Consider the following 17,088-nt stretch of genomic DNA (forward strand, 5'->3'; position numbering starts at 1 on the left):
AGCAGCGGCATGTCCCCCATCCAGTTCCTACACAGAGGTGCAGCCAGGCAGCTCTGTGCGCTGCCCCATCCGCAGGCGCCGCCTCTGCAGCTCTCATTGGCTGCAGTTCCCAGCCAATGGGAGCTGCGGGGGCGGCACTTGGAGCAGGGGCAGCGTGTGGAGTCCCATGGCTGCCCCTACGCATAGGAGCCGGAGGAGGGACATGCGACCGCTTTTAGGAGCGGGGCGGGGCAGGCCCCCAACTCCACTCCCCGGCTGGAGCGCCGGAGCAGTGCAAGCCCAGGACCCCACTCTCCGGAGGGAGCTCGAGGGCCGGTTTAAAATGTCTGGAGGGCCATATGCAGCCCCCGGGCCATCGTTTGCCCATCCCTGCCTTAGACGCTGGGTCCCATGCCAGGGGAGAATGCTCCATTGCTGCCATCTTTGTGGCAGCGGAGGTTGTTCTCCAGCCCCTGATGCAGTGTCGGAGGTACATTGGTTCTTGCAGCCAGTGCTCGGTTCCTTAGATTCACCAGCCCCTGCCGTGCGTCCACTGCCGTCTTTGCACTGGGTCTCAGCAACGGCTGGTAGAGCTGAGCTCGGAGCCAGTGCTCCAGGTATGTGAATCCACCTGTGCAGTCCAAAATCTGTTCCCATGCTATAGAACCACATCACTTCTTCCCCAAGCAGAAGAGAGGGGCGGGATTCCCCTAAGAGAATGTTTGGATGGATCTAAAGGGCCAGATTCTCAAAGCAGCTCCATATCCAATGTGCTGAGTTGTCCTGAAAATCTGGCTTCTTCTGAAGGTTCTGAGCCTTTCTAAAAATTCCAGCCTAAAATACCAATACATATTTCGAATCAAACCGGTTGTAAATTAGTCCCACGTGCCCTGACATCCCAGTTAGACAGATAGCTCAAAGCTTCAGCGGGTATTTTATCCTTATGCTTCTTAATCTGTCTGGCCTTGGGAAGGAAAACAATATAAGGAATCCGTGATAGTGGGTCAACCTAATCATTCCACAGAACAGGCCAGTGAATTGTTATCACTTCGGGTTGTCCAGGGACCTGCTAGTTTTCCTGGCTGGCAACTTTTCGGCTTCACATGTAGTTCATATTTGGATCTTTTTTACTTGGAACTGCAACTTGGATGGGACAATTTGTGTGTGTGTGTGTGTGTGGGGGGGTGCATTTGCAGGGGAGAAAAGAACTTTTAACACCTCCCTTCCTGTTCTAGTTGTGAATGAGCTTTTTCGTTCAGTTTGTTAGCACAGATCTCACTGTAATTTTAATTCGATGAATGTGGTTAGCCTAGAACTGTGTTAAGGGGTTTGGCATTGTGTTTACTCTGCCTTATGCCTCTGCTAGGAAACCATGTGTCCTATCCTATGCTTTTTAGGCAAGCTAAATACTCTTTGAGCAGGTCTGCACTAGAAACTTTTGCTGGTATAGCAACATTAGTCAGCGTGTGATCAGGGTGGATAAAAATCAATGATTTAATTAAAAAAACCCCACAGATTGTTTTTAATTTAAATCACATTTTTTGATAAAATGCTTTTTGAGGAAAAAACCTGTCTAAAGATAATTTTAATGAAGATACATTATAGCTCAAAGATATCTCATCACGGAATAGGGATTATAATTTCTAATTGTATAGTATGAGACTATATATTCATGTAATGTTTAGGAAAAGTTTTGTAAATGGGTTCCAATAGTTCATGGATTAGGGACCCAATTTTATGGGGTTCTAGGAGCTTCTGTATAGATTATTTAGGTTAATCTTTCTATCTATCCAGTGGGACTCAGTGCTCAGTCTAGAAGATACCATCAGAGATGCTTAGTTTTGCAGTTCTCAAACTGCAGATTTGTGTCTCTACAGATAACATGCTTGTTAACGGCAAAAATGTTTTAAAATAAATTAATATATAGAGGTGAGAAATAAGACGTCAACCATGTTGTCCCTCTGCAAATTTGTGTACACAGAGTCAATCCCTTACCTCTCTCTAAAAGTGCAAAGTTTCAAAAAGTTCAATGAATAAAAAGATTGTTGGGGGCAGAATCGATCTGAACAAGGAGAAGAAGTCTGGAGATAAATGTGAGAAGGGAGGGACAGGCAGTAGAAACAAAAGTGAAACTGTTTGAGCAGCATATTCCAGAAGTCTTGAGGTCTTTCTGAGTGTAGCCTTCATTGATTTGAGATCTACCGTACCATTCCCTCACTGGAAGGGAAAACCTATAATGACAGTAGGCCATAAAAGAGACCCAATTTGGGAATATTTTAATGAAGTTCCTCTACCTGTGGGTAAGACAGGCATGTGTGCAAAATGCAAACAGTGCAACAAAAAAATGCAAGGCCTGATTGCCCGAATGAAACAACATCATGAGAAGTGTTCCTTCTCAGGAGGAAGCTGCATTGAAGATGATGAAAGGAACATGTCTGAACAGGCAGGATCTTTAGGTTGGTTAACTTTTTTATTTCATACTTCTTTCTTAAGGACTGCCTGTCTTCCTTCTGGACTATTCTTGAATTCTCATGTTTGAGCAAAAAATATAGTTGTTAGTCTATGGTATAGTAACTCCTCGCTTAACGTTATGTTCCTGAAAAATGCTACTTTAAGCGAAACAATGTTAAGCGAATCCAATTTCTCCATAAGAATTAATGTAAATTGGGGGGAGGGTGTTAGGTTCCCGGGAATTTTTTTTTTTGCCAGACAAAAGACTTTATTTACACACAGACACACACACATATATACTCACACACAGTAGAAGTTTTAAACAATTTAATACTGTACACAGCAATGATGATTGTGAAGCTTGGTTGAGGTGGTGGAGTCAGAGGGTGGGATATTTCCCAGGGAATGCCTTGCTGTTAAATGATGAATTAGCACTTGGCTGAGCCTCAAGGGTTAACACGTTGTTGTTAATGTAGCCTCACACTCTACAAGGCAGCACAAATGGAGGGAGGGGAGACAGCATGGCAGAGAGAGACAGAGACACACACACTGGGTGTGTGTGTGAGAGAGAGAGAGAGATGCATTGCCCCTTTAAGTACGCTGACCTCATTCTAAATACATTGCCTTTTTAAGTAGATCAGGAAGTTGAGACAGCAGCTGCTCCCAGCAAGCTCCCGCCTTCCTGAGCCCTGTCCACCCCCCCACCCCCCCGCTCTGTGGAGATGGCCCGATGAGGTAAAGAAGCAGGGGGGAGAGGGATACCCTGACATTAGCCCCTCCCCCCCTGCACAGCAAGCAGGAGGCTCCCAGGGCAGGAGCAGCACACGGCAGTTGAACTGCCTGGCAATTGCTAGCCTGCTGGGCAGCTGCCGCACAGGGAACTTAGGGGAGCGGGGAGCTGATAGGGGGGCTGCTGGTCCATCCTGGCTCCAAGCCCCCACCAGCTAGCTCCAAAGGGCTTCTCTTTCTGCAAGCAGTGGACAAAGCAGGCGGCTGCCAAACGCTATAAGGGAGCATTGCACAACTTTAAACGAGCACGTTCCCTAATTGATCAGCAACGTAACAATGTTAACCAGGACGACTTAGTGAGGAGTTACTGTACTATCATTTTAAAAAATAAATAGCTGACATAGGCAGATCTTCCTTTTACAATTTCCCCTTTAAAGTAGTACTGAGTGTCAGTGAACGCAATGAGTAATACTGAATGAGCATTGTGATAATAATAATTAAATAACTGCATTGACTTATTTTGTTTAGGAGAATCCATCCTCAACATACAGGATTCTGAAGACTATCCACCTTCAAGATCACCATCATTTTCTATAGTTTCAGAGTTATCTGCCAATGGTAGTGTTTCAGTCACATCATGTGTGTCACATAGCCACAGTATATCACCTGTAGCAAAAAGGAAAAAAAAAATCTCCATCACCCAGAAACAACCATAGATAAGTTTGTGATAAGAACCAGCAGTTTACAAAAAGAGTTAATTGATGAAAAAGTTGCCCGGTTTGTTTATGCGACAAACTCTCCTTTCCGTATGACTGAGAACCCACACTTCATTAACATGGTTCAGTCATTAAGACCAGGATACAGTCCACCCTACAGAGCGGATGTCGCAGGCAAATTGCTGGATCAAGTGTATGAAAGAGAAATTGAGCAGTGTGCAAAAGGTCTAGAGGATAAATTTGTTAACCTGACAGTGTCCACAATGATCCTGTTGTACGTGCTTGTGTGACGACAGAAGAAGAGAATGTCTTTCTTACAGAAACAATTGATCCATCAGGAAATGCGCACACAGCAGAATACTTACAAGAAGTAGCAGTAAAAACTATAACAAACTGAAAAAAAATTCAAATGTCTAGTACGCAGCTTGGTCACAGACAATGCTGCAAATGTATCCAAGATGAGAAGAAATGATTTAAAAGAGCGTGAAGAGAGTCCCAAGTTAATAACATACAGTTGCAGTGCTCATTTGATGCACCTCCTAGCCAAAGACTAGAAGGCTAATGTTGTTGAAATTGCAAAATACTTCTGTAACAACCACTTTGCAGCAGCTGCTCTGAAAAAAGTGGGAGGAACCAAGCTAACTCTCCCACAGGACGTGCGATGGAACTCAGTAGTGGACTGTTTTAAGCACTATATCAAGAACTGGCCTAATCTGATGACAGTTTGTGACGTAAATCACGAAAAAATAGATGGCACTGTCACTGCCAAAGTTCTCAGCATTGGGCTTAAGAGAAAAGTTGAACACATGCCGAAGCCTATTTCAGTAGCCTTGAACAAAATGCAGGGAAATTGCTGTTGAAATTTGGAAGGAACTGAGTGAGATCTTGAAAAGAGAAATATGCAATGACAGAGTTAAATTACAAGCATTAAAAAAACAAACGGGACAAGCGCTATCTCCAGCTCATTTTCTTTCAAATATTCTCAGTACTCGGTACCAGGGTCAAACCTTAACTGCTGAAGAAGAGAAGTTGGCTATGACATGGACATCCAGCAATCATCCCTCCTTAATGCCAACTATAATAAACTTCAGAGCTAAGGGTGAACCATTCAAGAAATATATGTTTGCTGCTGATGTTTTAAAGAAAGTCACCCCAGTGAACTGGTGGAAGTCACTTAAGTACTTGGATTCAGAGACTGTTGAAGTGATGATCTCCCTTTTAACAGCAGTAACGGCTTCTGCTGGTGTAGAAAGAATATTTTCTTCCTTTGAACTAATTCATTCCAAATTGTGAAATTGTTTGGACCTGAAAAAGTAGGAAAGCTTGTTTTTTCTTTTCCAGATTATGAACAAACAGGAAAATGAAGGTGAAGACGACTGAGTTAGCCAATATTTTAGCAGAAGCCAATATTTTAAGTTGCTCGTGGTGACCTGGCTGAGATAGTCGATTTAATTTTTGTGTTTTTTTTTTAAATATTTCATTTAACTATTTTAGTTAAAAACAGTTTTTTAACAAAAACAAACCTGATTTTAAAAAACTTGAATGTGTAACTAAATTAAAAAATTCATATGCTTGTTTTCTTAAAATATATGTTTGCTGTTGAAGAAAAAAATCCAGAATACATAATGTTGTTGTTTTAGTTAAATAAAACAAGTTAAATGTCTGTCTGGTGATGTTTTCCTCCTAATACAGCCTGGCAAGAAAATCCTCCAAATATTAGTGATTAACTTGTTGAATTGGAGATAGTTCCCCTCCCAATGACTTCATAAATATGTGCATCAATTACCTTTGATAAACGAAATAACCAAACAATCATTCATTTTCTGATATAGCTGTAAAACTAATCTGAAAAGTTTTCAAAATAAATCACTTTAAAAATGTATAGTGTGTATCTTCTAAAAATAAAACCTACATCTATCTCTGAGTTGTGAAGAATATGTATTAAGCTTATAACAACCAACAAGAATGCACTTTTATGTAGAAATCCATTTGATTTAAATCAAATCCACCCTGAGTGTGATGCTTTTGATGATGCTTCTGTACCAGCAAAAGCCCTAGTGTAGACACAGTTATACCAGCAAAAAAAATGATTTTGCCGGTGTAGCTTATTTCATTCACTGAACCAGTATAAGCGATACCAGCAAAAGTATCCATTTGCTGCGTCTGCCCTGGGAGAGTTTGCTGGTGTAGCCGTACCAGCAAAACTTTTCCAGTGTAACTCTGGCCTTTGTAACGAGAGCTTTGCCTGAGGTGGGCATGGAGGATTGGGTAGCATTTTGTTTGACATGCTAGGTGTTGAAGGATGATCAAATAAATGTAGTTACTGGGAATGCTAAAGAGTATTTTTACCTTGAAAACCTATCGTTCGAAGTGAGGGACCAGACCCCCAGCTGATGTAAGTGGTCATGGCTCCATTGACTTCAGAAGAGTGACACTGACTTACACTACCTAAGGAGCCAGCCCAAAATAACCAACGGGGTAAAAAAGCGTCCAGTTTTTTGGTGGGAGGGGGGATTTGCTGTGACATCGTTACTATGGCAGTTAGCCATATCTTCCATTTGAGGCTCAGTAACCTGTAACCCCTCTTTCTCTCGCCCTCTGTCTCCAGGATTTAATGCCATGGCTGCAGATGAAAGTGCTACAGAAAAGCAAGTAGGGGAACCAAAAATGACGGCGGATGGTGAAACCAATGGCTCCTGTGAGCGCAACGAAGCTGGTAGCCACCCAAACCCAACTAAAAACACTCAGGACAATACAAAAGTGAGCCAGCAGGACTCCAGTACTAAATTAAATAGGATAGCGGAGAATGGCATTTCGGAGCGAGACAGTGAGACCGGGAAGCAGAACCACATGAAAGCTAATGACTTCACGCAGACTTCTGTCACAGGGAGCAATGGATATATTTTAACGAAGCAGATGGCGCAGGAGCAGCCCCTAAGGACTACAGGCACCTTTGCTTCTCTCACTGGCCATGCTGCGAAAACCCTCCCAGGAGGAGCAAGCAAAGGGAGAACTCTGAGCGCCTTTTCTCAGATGCAAGCCACCCCGCCGGCCAAGCTCGGGGAGGGGAGTAAGGACATGGATGCTAAAAAAGCCACCGCCACGAACGCTGAAGTCAAGGTCCACAGAGCACGGAAGACAATGCCTAAACCCACACTTAGCCTGGTAATGTATATGCACTGCAGTAAGTTGCTCTGCTGTTAAATGGTCTTGGAGCTTGGGGGGGGGAGGACATGGTAGCCCTGATCTGAGCCAACAGGTGTAATTTGGAAGTGTCCAGTTGGTCACTGATCTCTTTCTCCTACAAAGAGGCAGGGGTGATGATCTGGTTTATAACTCGCCGCTGCTATTAGCTTCACACCTCCCGCTCCCAGTTTGTGTTTCTAAATGTGCAACTGATCGGTTACCTCCCCCAGCATGTTTGTGTGAGCTCCGTAATTGCCTTTCAGCCGCAGCTGTGTTGCACCTTCAGCCTTTTTACTAAATCCACAGGGTTGCTTTGGAAACAGATTCCATATAAGGCCAAGTCAAAGGAACATCATGCACAACCCCGACGGAAAACTCTGGGAACTTCCCACTGTCGATGTCTGGGTTTTATTCTGTCGCACATCGCTGAGTGTCCTGGTACCTCACCAGATCAGTATCCCTTTCTACAGTTCTCATTTGTTAATTAAACTTATTCATTCATAAAATGTGCCCTTCTTAGTGACTCAGGGTGCATGCCCATCACTTACTAAAACATACAGTTCTGCCTTCTCAGAGGCACCATGGATTTGGGCATGGGGAACACCCACTTCCAAACAATCCCATCCTTTCCCCTTTGAGCAGATGCTTGAGAACTGAGGTGGGCTTTGCTTTGTGCACTAAACATTAGCAAACTCTGGCTCTATCAGATCAGCTAGGCGGGGAATGGTTTCCAGAACCGAGGCCTTTCCACTGCACCAGCTCTTTGGCACTTCATGTCTAGGATCTCTTAGCTAAAGCATCCTAGCTGCCCTCCACTGCCGGAGCTGCTCATGGAGAAAGAGGCAGACTCTTAGATAGCCAGCACCCAAGTTAGAGAGGGCTTTCTAAGCCAGGTTTAACCCTTTGAATTGCACCCAGCAGCAAACAGGAAGCCAGTGCAGTTGTTGAAGGACTGGTGTAAAGTGTTCCCTTTAGCTGCCAACATCTTACGCCCCAGATGCAGCTTCCAAATGATCCTCAATCAGAGCCACCAGTGCTGTAACAGGGCAGTCATCCAGTCTAGAGGTCACAAAGTTGTGGATCCCTGTGGTGAGGTCTGGATCAGAAAGAAAAGGTCCCAGGCACCTAGCCAGAGGTAGATGGGAAAAGGTCCTGTTAGTTGCCAACACCATCTGTGACTCTGGAAGCAAGGGCACTTCAAGATAGTGCACCCTTGGACACACAACCTCACTAGGTGGGCAGAAACCACCCCTGCCCGACCTTACCCTGATTGCCTTCTTCTCTTGAGTGCACTTCAAGGAGCTCCCTCTCACTCCCGTTCCCATTTCGGCTAGTGACGGGGGAATCACTACTGCACTTCCAGGTCTGATGAAAGAACAACATTGAACTGCGTCTTATCCAAATAAAGCACTACAGCCAAAACTGCTTTGCCATCTCCCAGGGTGGCCTCTCATACACTTGGATTAAGCAGGTCAACAACACAAACCCTTGTGGAACCTCACATGGAGCGAGCGATCCCTTGGGGCAGAGGAACAGGAGGAGGCAATTTTTCTGTAAGAGATAAACATCAGGTGAGGAGAGATTGCCTCACTGCTCTTGCCTCACTTTTATTTGACTGTAAATCAGAATAACTTGTACCTGAATCCACAGGGCTGCGGGTTTGTTTTAGAAAGCTGGGGGGTTAACATTTGCAAGCAATTGCATGGCTGAATTTACGTGCACGGTTACTGTGATTGCTTGAGCACATGGCTATTTATGGTCATTTGCAATCGCGGGAACGGCACAAAAATTAGGCATGCAGCTGTGCACACAGGTTTTTTAAAATCACATCCCCAAGAACTCTCCCCATTTAGTTTTGATGGAGAGAGAAGCAAAATACACAATAAGACCAAGCCAATGGGTGTTGAATAATTGTCTGTCTATGCTCAAGCCGTTGCATCTGAATTTGAGCAAGCGTTTTCCGTTTTTATCTGATCTAGTTTCTATAAACAACGAAACGTCTGCTCAGTTCAGCATTCAGGATAGTTATTGACTTTTCCCCCCAATGGCTTTTGGCTACATCCAGTTCTGTGCTGAGTAGCACAAAGTCCTGACTAGTTCCCATTTTTCAGTTTCCTGGTTCTCTCTCTCTGTCTATATTACCTTCATCACCATAGTATCTCAGGGTCTTTTAAAGTATCAGACTCCACCATCACACCTGCCTTTTCCACTTGATAAGTAAACATCTAAGTTGCAGGTGGCACAGCCTTAGCAACAACCCTTTGGAGATCATGCAGCAGATGAGGGGGTAGAAGTCTGCAGCTTCCACGTTTTCATGTTTAGAGCATTGTTTTATTCCTGCTAGATCCTTGTGTTGCCTGAGCCAAGGATAGGAAAAAATTAGGATTCCTTAGTCCTCAATTTGTAGAATCTTTTCTCCTGGCCTCTGCAAAAATCGGTTGGGAAGAGAGAGTTGCTTCTTGGACTTCAGTCCCCCTCAAGCAAACTTGGCATCCCCTTTCTGTGTGAATTGGGTGGTCTTTGGTTGTTTCTCCACTTTTAGAACCAGAAAAGCAGCCAGGAACCAAAACACAGCCGTAGATTTCATTGCTACAGGTCTATGGTGATTTTGTTTTAAAATACTGATATTTGCGAAGCAGCAGCCCAGCTACTGTGTTGCACACATGTCCTGGCATCTTTTACCCCATGTGAGAGATTTTTCTTTTCTGCTTAGTCCACCTACAGCTTCCTCAGTCACATGAAAGGCTTTGCGAGAGGAGGAAATGGGCCAAAAGGAAGCTGGTTGTATGCTTTAGGCTCAAATGCTTTCAGAACGCTTCCGTTGATCATATATTTTCTGGGTAAAGAACCCCATACTCTGCCCCACTGGCATGAGAATTTAGACCCCTTATCAAACTTAACTTCATTTTCACAACTCCAGAAGAGCCTAAGAACTTTGATAGTAAAACCCTCCTCGTATTTTATCGATTGAAATGCATTTTATCTATTTGATCTATTGTCTGGTGGTTCGATCAGGGGATGGCGTCGGGAGACTGAGATTCTGCTCCTAACGCTGAGGCTGGGTCAACACTAAAAAATTAAGTTGACCCAGGTACGTCACTCGGGTGTGAAAAATCCACACCCGGGGAGTGATGTATTTAAGCCGACCTATTTCCCAGCGTAGACGGAAGAGTTAGTACATGACCTCAGGCAAATCACTTTCCCTCCCTGTGCCTCAGTTTCCCTTTCCATAAAACAGGGATAATGGTGGTGTAAATCCCTTTAAGGTCCCCAGACAAAAGATGCTGCATCATTACAAAGTGTTGTTTGTTATATCAATGGTAAGTAATATTACAGCCTGGTACCAAGCCCCTTCCATGCTCTCCTATGTAGTCCATGGGCTCAGAGAGTGCTAGGGAGTTCTCACGTTTGACTAACTAAGCATAGACAATTACAAGTCGCCAGCCAGTGAGCATCTAGGATGCATTCGCATTCTTGAATGCTCTAGTTTTGCAGAGAAGAGAACTGTCGGAACATGGGGGAATCCTGATTGTCTTTCAAGTGGAATGTCCCATAAGAGCAGAAAGGATAGTCTCTCCCGAAGGAAAATGAACTGTACATAACCAAAAAATGTAGATGACCCAAACAGCTATGAAGAAAAGAATGAGATCTAATTATAAATGCTCCTAAGGATTTGTCTAAACACAGAATTGCACCAGTTTAACGTAACTTAAGGGCTTGTCTACACTTGAAAGTTAACACGAATTAAGGTAGGGTGTGAATTTAAAGTGCAATAGCTGTTCTTGAAAAACTCCATGTCTGGGCACTCTTATTCTGGAACAAGAGTGTCCACACATGGAGTTATTCCGAATAGCTATTCTACTTTAAGTTCACACCCTAAATGAATTCCCATTACCTTTCAAGTGTAGACAGTGAAGTTAACAACTCTATGTAGGTGAGCCCTAAATCAGTTTTTAAACTGAAGTTAAACCGGTTCAATTTTGTGTGTGGACACTCTTACACTGGTTTAAACATGGCTTGCATCTCTTTAACTTGTGTGGCAAGCTAAACCAATATAAGCCAAGTTTAAACTGATATAAGGTGTCCACACACACGGGTCCGCTTTAATGAAATCGGTCTAAAATCACATCTTTGGGCTATGTCTACACTACAGACCTTACGGCGGAACTTTACATGTAGACCCGGTCTAAGAGTGCCAGTCGGAGTCTAAGTACTGTGGCTTGTCTGTTGTGGTTAGTTAGCTTTGCAGCATCCTCATCCGTACCATTCCAGGTTAATATTCGTATGCTGGGCCACCACCAAAACCCTCTCTGGCATGTTTGAATTTCGCTAAAGAAAATGGTAATTCTCTGCCAACCCTAATGTAAATGCGTAGCTTCAATACGACAGTCCTTCAGGTTTTTGGTGTAGTTCGTGATATATTTTGCTGGCTTGATAGTCTGGGCTTGAATCCCATTTACACTAACGCCAATTATCAGAGGTTGATGTGCAAGATGGGGCCCAGAGGCAGCACATTGGTTGGAATCTTGTGGCCCCTCCATGTCCCAGCATCTGGGAAAGGAAGGGAGACGGGCTGCTTACTGAGTGCTGCCTCTGGACCTGGCCGCCCTGGTTTAATGGGGCTAGTCCCCTGGCTAGTTGGTTAGGTTTTCAAGCCCCTGGCTAATAGAGTGTTTGAGACAGAAGTGCCTGAAGCCTTCAGTTTCACTGAGAAGTGTGACAGGCAGCCCTGCCTGAAAGAGCTTATCCGTGGAAGCTGGAAATGGGTATATTGGATGTCAAGGATGAAGGGCAAGCGTCCGCTGATGTGCTCTCTGAAGCTGCCCTCTCGTTAAATGATTTGTGCGGGAGGATATTTACCAGTGTTTGTCACTGACACAGTGATATGTTTTTGGTCTTGTTTTCTTTCCTTGCTAGTAACTTGGTTGGTAACGAAGGGCCTCTTAATTGTCTGGTTCTGGGCAGAATGCTGTGTGCCATGCTGGCACAGGGCTTAATTAGTTGCTTTGCCTCTGGAAAAATTGAGGTACTCCATCTTGGTCATTTTTAATAACTTTCCCTACTATTCTAAGGGAGCTGCATGCCAATAACACACACCTAATCAATCCTATTAAAGTATGGAGAGCGCTCGCATTCATCTATACAATGAATCTTTCATCTCAAGTGCCATAAGTGTACTCCTGTTCTGACATCAGCAGCTTTCTCATCTGCTCTCCTGAGGCACAGAGAAAAGATCCCGTTCAATCCTGCCCCCTCTGTGTCTAGATCTGGGCATCTTCTGAAACCCATGCTAGACATCAGCATGTCTTCCCTTGGCTCCCTGACTGCCTCCACAATGCCTTGCATGGGAGAATAACTCTGTAGCCTCTCCTGTGAAGTGTAACTGATGCTCTATGGGAAAATGCATTATTTAGAACAGTGGTTCTCAACCTGTGGTTGGGTCCATGGGCTACGTCAAAGGGGTCTGTGAAAGACTTAAACTGAAAACTGACTGAACGGAATTCAGCTATATATACAGACAACAGATTTCGTAAGAGGTCTGCACCTCACCTCCATTCGAAATTTTTAGGGGTCCGCAAATGAAAAAAAGGTTGAGAACCACTGCTTTAGAACGTGTTCTTCCACATTGATTTTGCCCTCTGCCTGGTGTAACTCTGTTAACTTCAATGGATCTTTTGTACACTGCTTTCTCTTTGTGCGGTGTTAGGATAGCCTGAAGGCTGCCCTAAGTGACGCCAGACAGTAATGGCCCCAAGAGACTGAATATCTGACCCGGTGGGGGGATATCCTGACCAGTTTTCTCTCTCTCTCTGAGGGATAAATGAGAGTAGAACCAGTCTTAGATTTTTTTTTTTTTTTTAGCTCCTTTATAAAAATAACAAACACAAAAAGAACCCCTGGGCCAAAACTCTTTCATGAGAACAATAAATAAAATTGCTGTGGATTCAACAAACCTACATCATTATTGACCTACTCCAGCTCTGTATGTACTTGTCCTCTTATCCTGTGTAGTCAGGGGACAGAGTTCAAGGCTTCTGCTATAGTGGGGGACTGGATGGATTAGTGCACTGGAAATGAGATATAGGGCTTTTAACCTCTAGGTTGCCAGTTAAATCCTATCAGAATAGGTGTCAGTTGAATGTTGTTATGCTCTCTGATGAACCTACATGAAACCAGATGATTTCAGTCCAGGTTCCAGGGCTAAGGGTCTGTGGCATTGAAAGTACACACAGTTAGCATTCATCCCCTTATTGGCATTCTCAGCAAATAAACCTACACTCACTGGGCTGTGGAAGTTGCATACCCATTTCACTTCTGAGGAGGTGGCCACTCGAGGTCAGGGTCAAGGCAAATTAACTTATCCTATCCTGTGGATAAAAGGAGCACCTCAGACTTGTTTATCCTGAATCTTTCACCAGTGCTAAAGTCTCTCACTGAGGCCAGGTCTGCATTACAGGCTTCTGCGGGCATAGTTGTGTTGGTCAGGGTTGTGATGAGTCGTGATCCCTGACCAGCTTGGCTGTGCAGGCAGAAGCCTCTAGTGTATATGCACTTAGCTGTATAGCTAGTTTCCCTCGAGTATGGTTTTACATAGCCCAGCTCTTCTGATACGGCTGTGTCCATGCCAGGGCTGGGATAGTGTACCAGTGTTCCTATCCTAGTAACGTGACATGGCCTTAATCTCACATGCTCTCAGAATTCCAAAAGGGCAATTTTCATTATTATTGAACAAAATGACATAAATGGAAGAAAAATCCAATACATCTGCCACCCGAAGGGGAGGAATTTGGACTTTCAGGAAACGAGGCAGATTCGTGTTAGGACTTGACGATGGCAAACTGGATGAAGGAATATTGGCTGGTAATTTACTCAGCACCGGTTTTGTCCTTGTTCCCAGGCTAATATTTGAGAATACCTCTCTTTGTACTTTCCCAGCTTTGGATAGTATTAAACTGGATGTAACTTCTCAAGTCCTCTGCCTGGCTGCCAGGGGCTGAGAGCCCGGGTGGGAGCTGGGCTTCCAGTGGGAAGCTCCACACTGAGCTGAGAGCCTGGGTGGCAGCCCCCCCACACTGCCCTTCTTCAGTCGGTGCAAGCACTGCTGGGGAGGATGCGCACCACCGACAGAAGGAGGGTTGTGTGGACCTGAAAAACCGCAGTAATTACTGCGGTGGTTGTATGTCAGCTCAACTTAAATGTGTAGTGTAGACATACCCTGAGCTGCATTCCAGGAGGTGGGTCCTTCCAGAACAGGGGCGAGGCACATTGTAACCGATAATATGGTAGCCTTGCTCTTTGTACCTGCTCTGCCTGATCTGCAATAGAAGCCCTCCCTTTCTATGCTCTTAGCCTGATGCTTTTCTCCCCAGTAGGAAATTCACTTTAGCTAAGGGTGTGGGGTTTATTTTAAAATTTTCCCTAGAATGTCCCTGCTCCTAGCCATAGCTCTGAGCTGAAGTATCTATTCCTTTGTGTTAAAAAGCAAGGAAGGGAACTTTACCTGGCTCAAAGCCTCGGGTAGTGACTTCTACAGTTACAGCTGACAACACTGCATTGTGTGTGACACCGTTCTGCTACAGCAGCACAGAGCCTGCAAGGACGAAGCAAAGCATGTGTCAGAAGAAAAAGGAGACCCCTTCTCCCACAAGATGCCCATTTGAGAGATGCATGTGGGCAGGAGAGAAGGTCTGAATAGTGCAGACACTTGCAACTCCTCTGTTTTGGCAGAGCAATTCCGGGCAAGCGCAGAGGGGCAGTTGTATGCCAGAGCATTGGCCTGGCAGCGAAGGGTGCAATTGAATAGTGTTGCTTGAGCCAGCTCTGAGACTGCTAGATCAGATTATAAGGGCATTTTAGGTTGACTATCAGGAGAAGCTCCATGACAAGATGAGGTGGGCTGTGAAAGTCTCCTCTGGAAACATTTATGATTGGACAGGACAGAGCACACGAAACTGCCGTAGGGTACAATTCCACACGGGTTTCCAGGGATTGGACCAGAGGAACTAATAGAATTTATAGCCATTAGAAATGGAAAAGCTCTAAGTGGAATTGTCCATAGAACGTGTATAATGATCTTGCAGAAAGCAGAGTTTCATAGCGGGAACAAGGAAGGGGCAATGCCTTATTTCTTCTGCCTTTCTCTTCTCCATCATCTGGCTGAGTTTGGGGAAGGGAGAGAAAATTGTTCATGCTTTCAGATCTTTGCTGATCCTTGTTAACCTAATCTCTTATATCCAGGATTGTCCTCAGTGGGGCTGCTAAAATCTTCTGTCCAGTCAGGCTTCCCAGGAGAGAACCGGTAGCATCGCTCCATTTAAATGCTTTCTGTCTGCTTAGTATTGAGGTGTGTGTCTCCAGATAGTAGGTTCGGGGAGTTCCCACCCACTGGAGTTCCAGAAATTCAAATCTTACAAGACCTAATTCGATTTGCATATTATTTTGCGGGATTGACATTAAAAGTTGCTATTTGCCAACAGCGACCGTGCAGCAGTATCTGAGATGCCTTAGTGACTTCTCTACTGTAATTACAGGAAAACAAAGCAAATAGCGTATTTCTTTTTAATTAATTCTTTGTGTTGGTCCTGACAAACTCTTCCTCCATTCTTCTGTGATCTAGTTGACAATTCTCAATGTTTTCAATCCATCCAGCCAGACGAAGATGCATCTGACTGCAGCCCAATGCAAGGTCATACATTTAGGGACAAAGAATAGGCTATATTCACTGGCTGGGAGACTGTATTCTGGATTTAGGAGCCAAGTAGATAACCAACTGATACAAGCTTTCAGTGTGATGCTGTGGCTAATAGGGTTTACATGATCCTTGGGTGTATAAACGGGGGATATCGAGCAGACATATATGGCATTGCTGAGACTAATATTGGAAGACTTGTGTTCTGATATTCACATTTTTAAAAGGATGTAGAAAAATTGGAAAGGGCCACCCACAAGAATGATTTGAGGTCTAGAAAACTTGAGTTTCTTACGTTTAATTTAATTCATCCATGTAATTTATCGGAGCGGACATGAAGAGGTGACTCGATCATGCTCTGTACGTATCTACACCAGGAGAAGATTTCTGGTGATGGAGGGTTGTTTAATCTAGCCGAGAGAGGCTAGATTTCTTAACAGTGAGGCTCATGAACCATTGGAACAACTTACCAAGGAACGTGGTAGCTTCTTCATCGCTCGGAGTCTCTAAATCAAGACTGACTAGCTTTCGAAAAGATGTGCTGTAACTCAACCAGCAGTTCTGGGCTTGATGCAGGAATCTAGGTGAAATTCGGTGGCCTGTTTCATGCAGGTCCGACTTGATGATCATAATGATCCCTTTTGGCCTTGAAATTTGTGACCAGTTTCTCATTTCCTGCCAGCAATGCTCCCTTGGCAGAGCTGTGATTTTTTTTTTTCTCAAGGCCATGTTACTTGAAAGCAGCATTTGAGAATGCGTCCCTGATCCTAGACTGATAGGGGCTTAAAAAAGTCTTCCTTGTCTGGCTTCCTTTTTCTGTTTGGGCATTTTAGCTCTCGGTCCAGAGCTCCTGTACCAGAAGCCTCCCTCTCCCAAACGGAGCAGCATCAAAACATTGTCAACCCAAAGCTTGTGATCTTATAACAATGCTTTAGGATTTCTGTAGCACCTTTCGTCAAAGAACGTTGGGCTTCACAGCCTCACAACCTGCTTCCCCCCCTGAGGCCCATTTGGTATCTAACCCCCTTGACGGCTCCCTTAGCAGAGGCACAGAGAAGTTTGAATGGGCCAATATTGAGCAGAGCAAAGCCAGCGTAAAATGCTACCGCATCAGAATGGTCGCATTCTACACCCACTCTGTTCCGGGGTAAATGAGGGCCCAAGGAGCAGGGCAACAGGCCCTAGGAATCCTGGTGCTCGGTCTCTGCAGTAGCCACTAGACAAGCTTAACCCAAGCCTTTGTTTTGCATCTCCGTGTCATGCAAAACAGTTAAACACCTTCTTTCCCCCATTCCGCGTTGTTTATTGCCTTTATTAGATAGCAGTCGTGGACCAGAT

General features: G+C 44.5%; 1 protein-coding gene across 20 annotated transcripts in view; it reads left to right on the plus strand.

Moving 5' to 3' along the window:
• EHMT1 (euchromatic histone lysine methyltransferase 1) overlaps nt 1-17,088 on the plus strand; it is a 164,098-nt gene that overhangs the window by 87,064 nt on the left and 59,946 nt on the right. For all 20 annotated transcript variants that reach the window (XR_010593593.1, XR_010593594.1, XR_010593592.1 and 17 more), the window contains one exon: nt 6,484-7,040. Coding sequence is in view for 17 of the 20 variants with exons in the window: in XM_065572192.1 (XP_065428264.1) it covers nt 6,484-7,040 (557 nt within the window). In the remaining 3 variants the exon portion in view is untranslated. The remainder of the gene's footprint in view (nt 1-6,483; nt 7,041-17,088) is intronic.

This window comes from Chrysemys picta, chromosome 18, assembly GCF_011386835.1.
Source record: "Chrysemys picta bellii isolate R12L10 chromosome 18, ASM1138683v2, whole genome shotgun sequence".
In the NCBI taxonomy this organism is placed as follows: domain Eukaryota; kingdom Metazoa; phylum Chordata; order Testudines; family Emydidae; genus Chrysemys; species Chrysemys picta.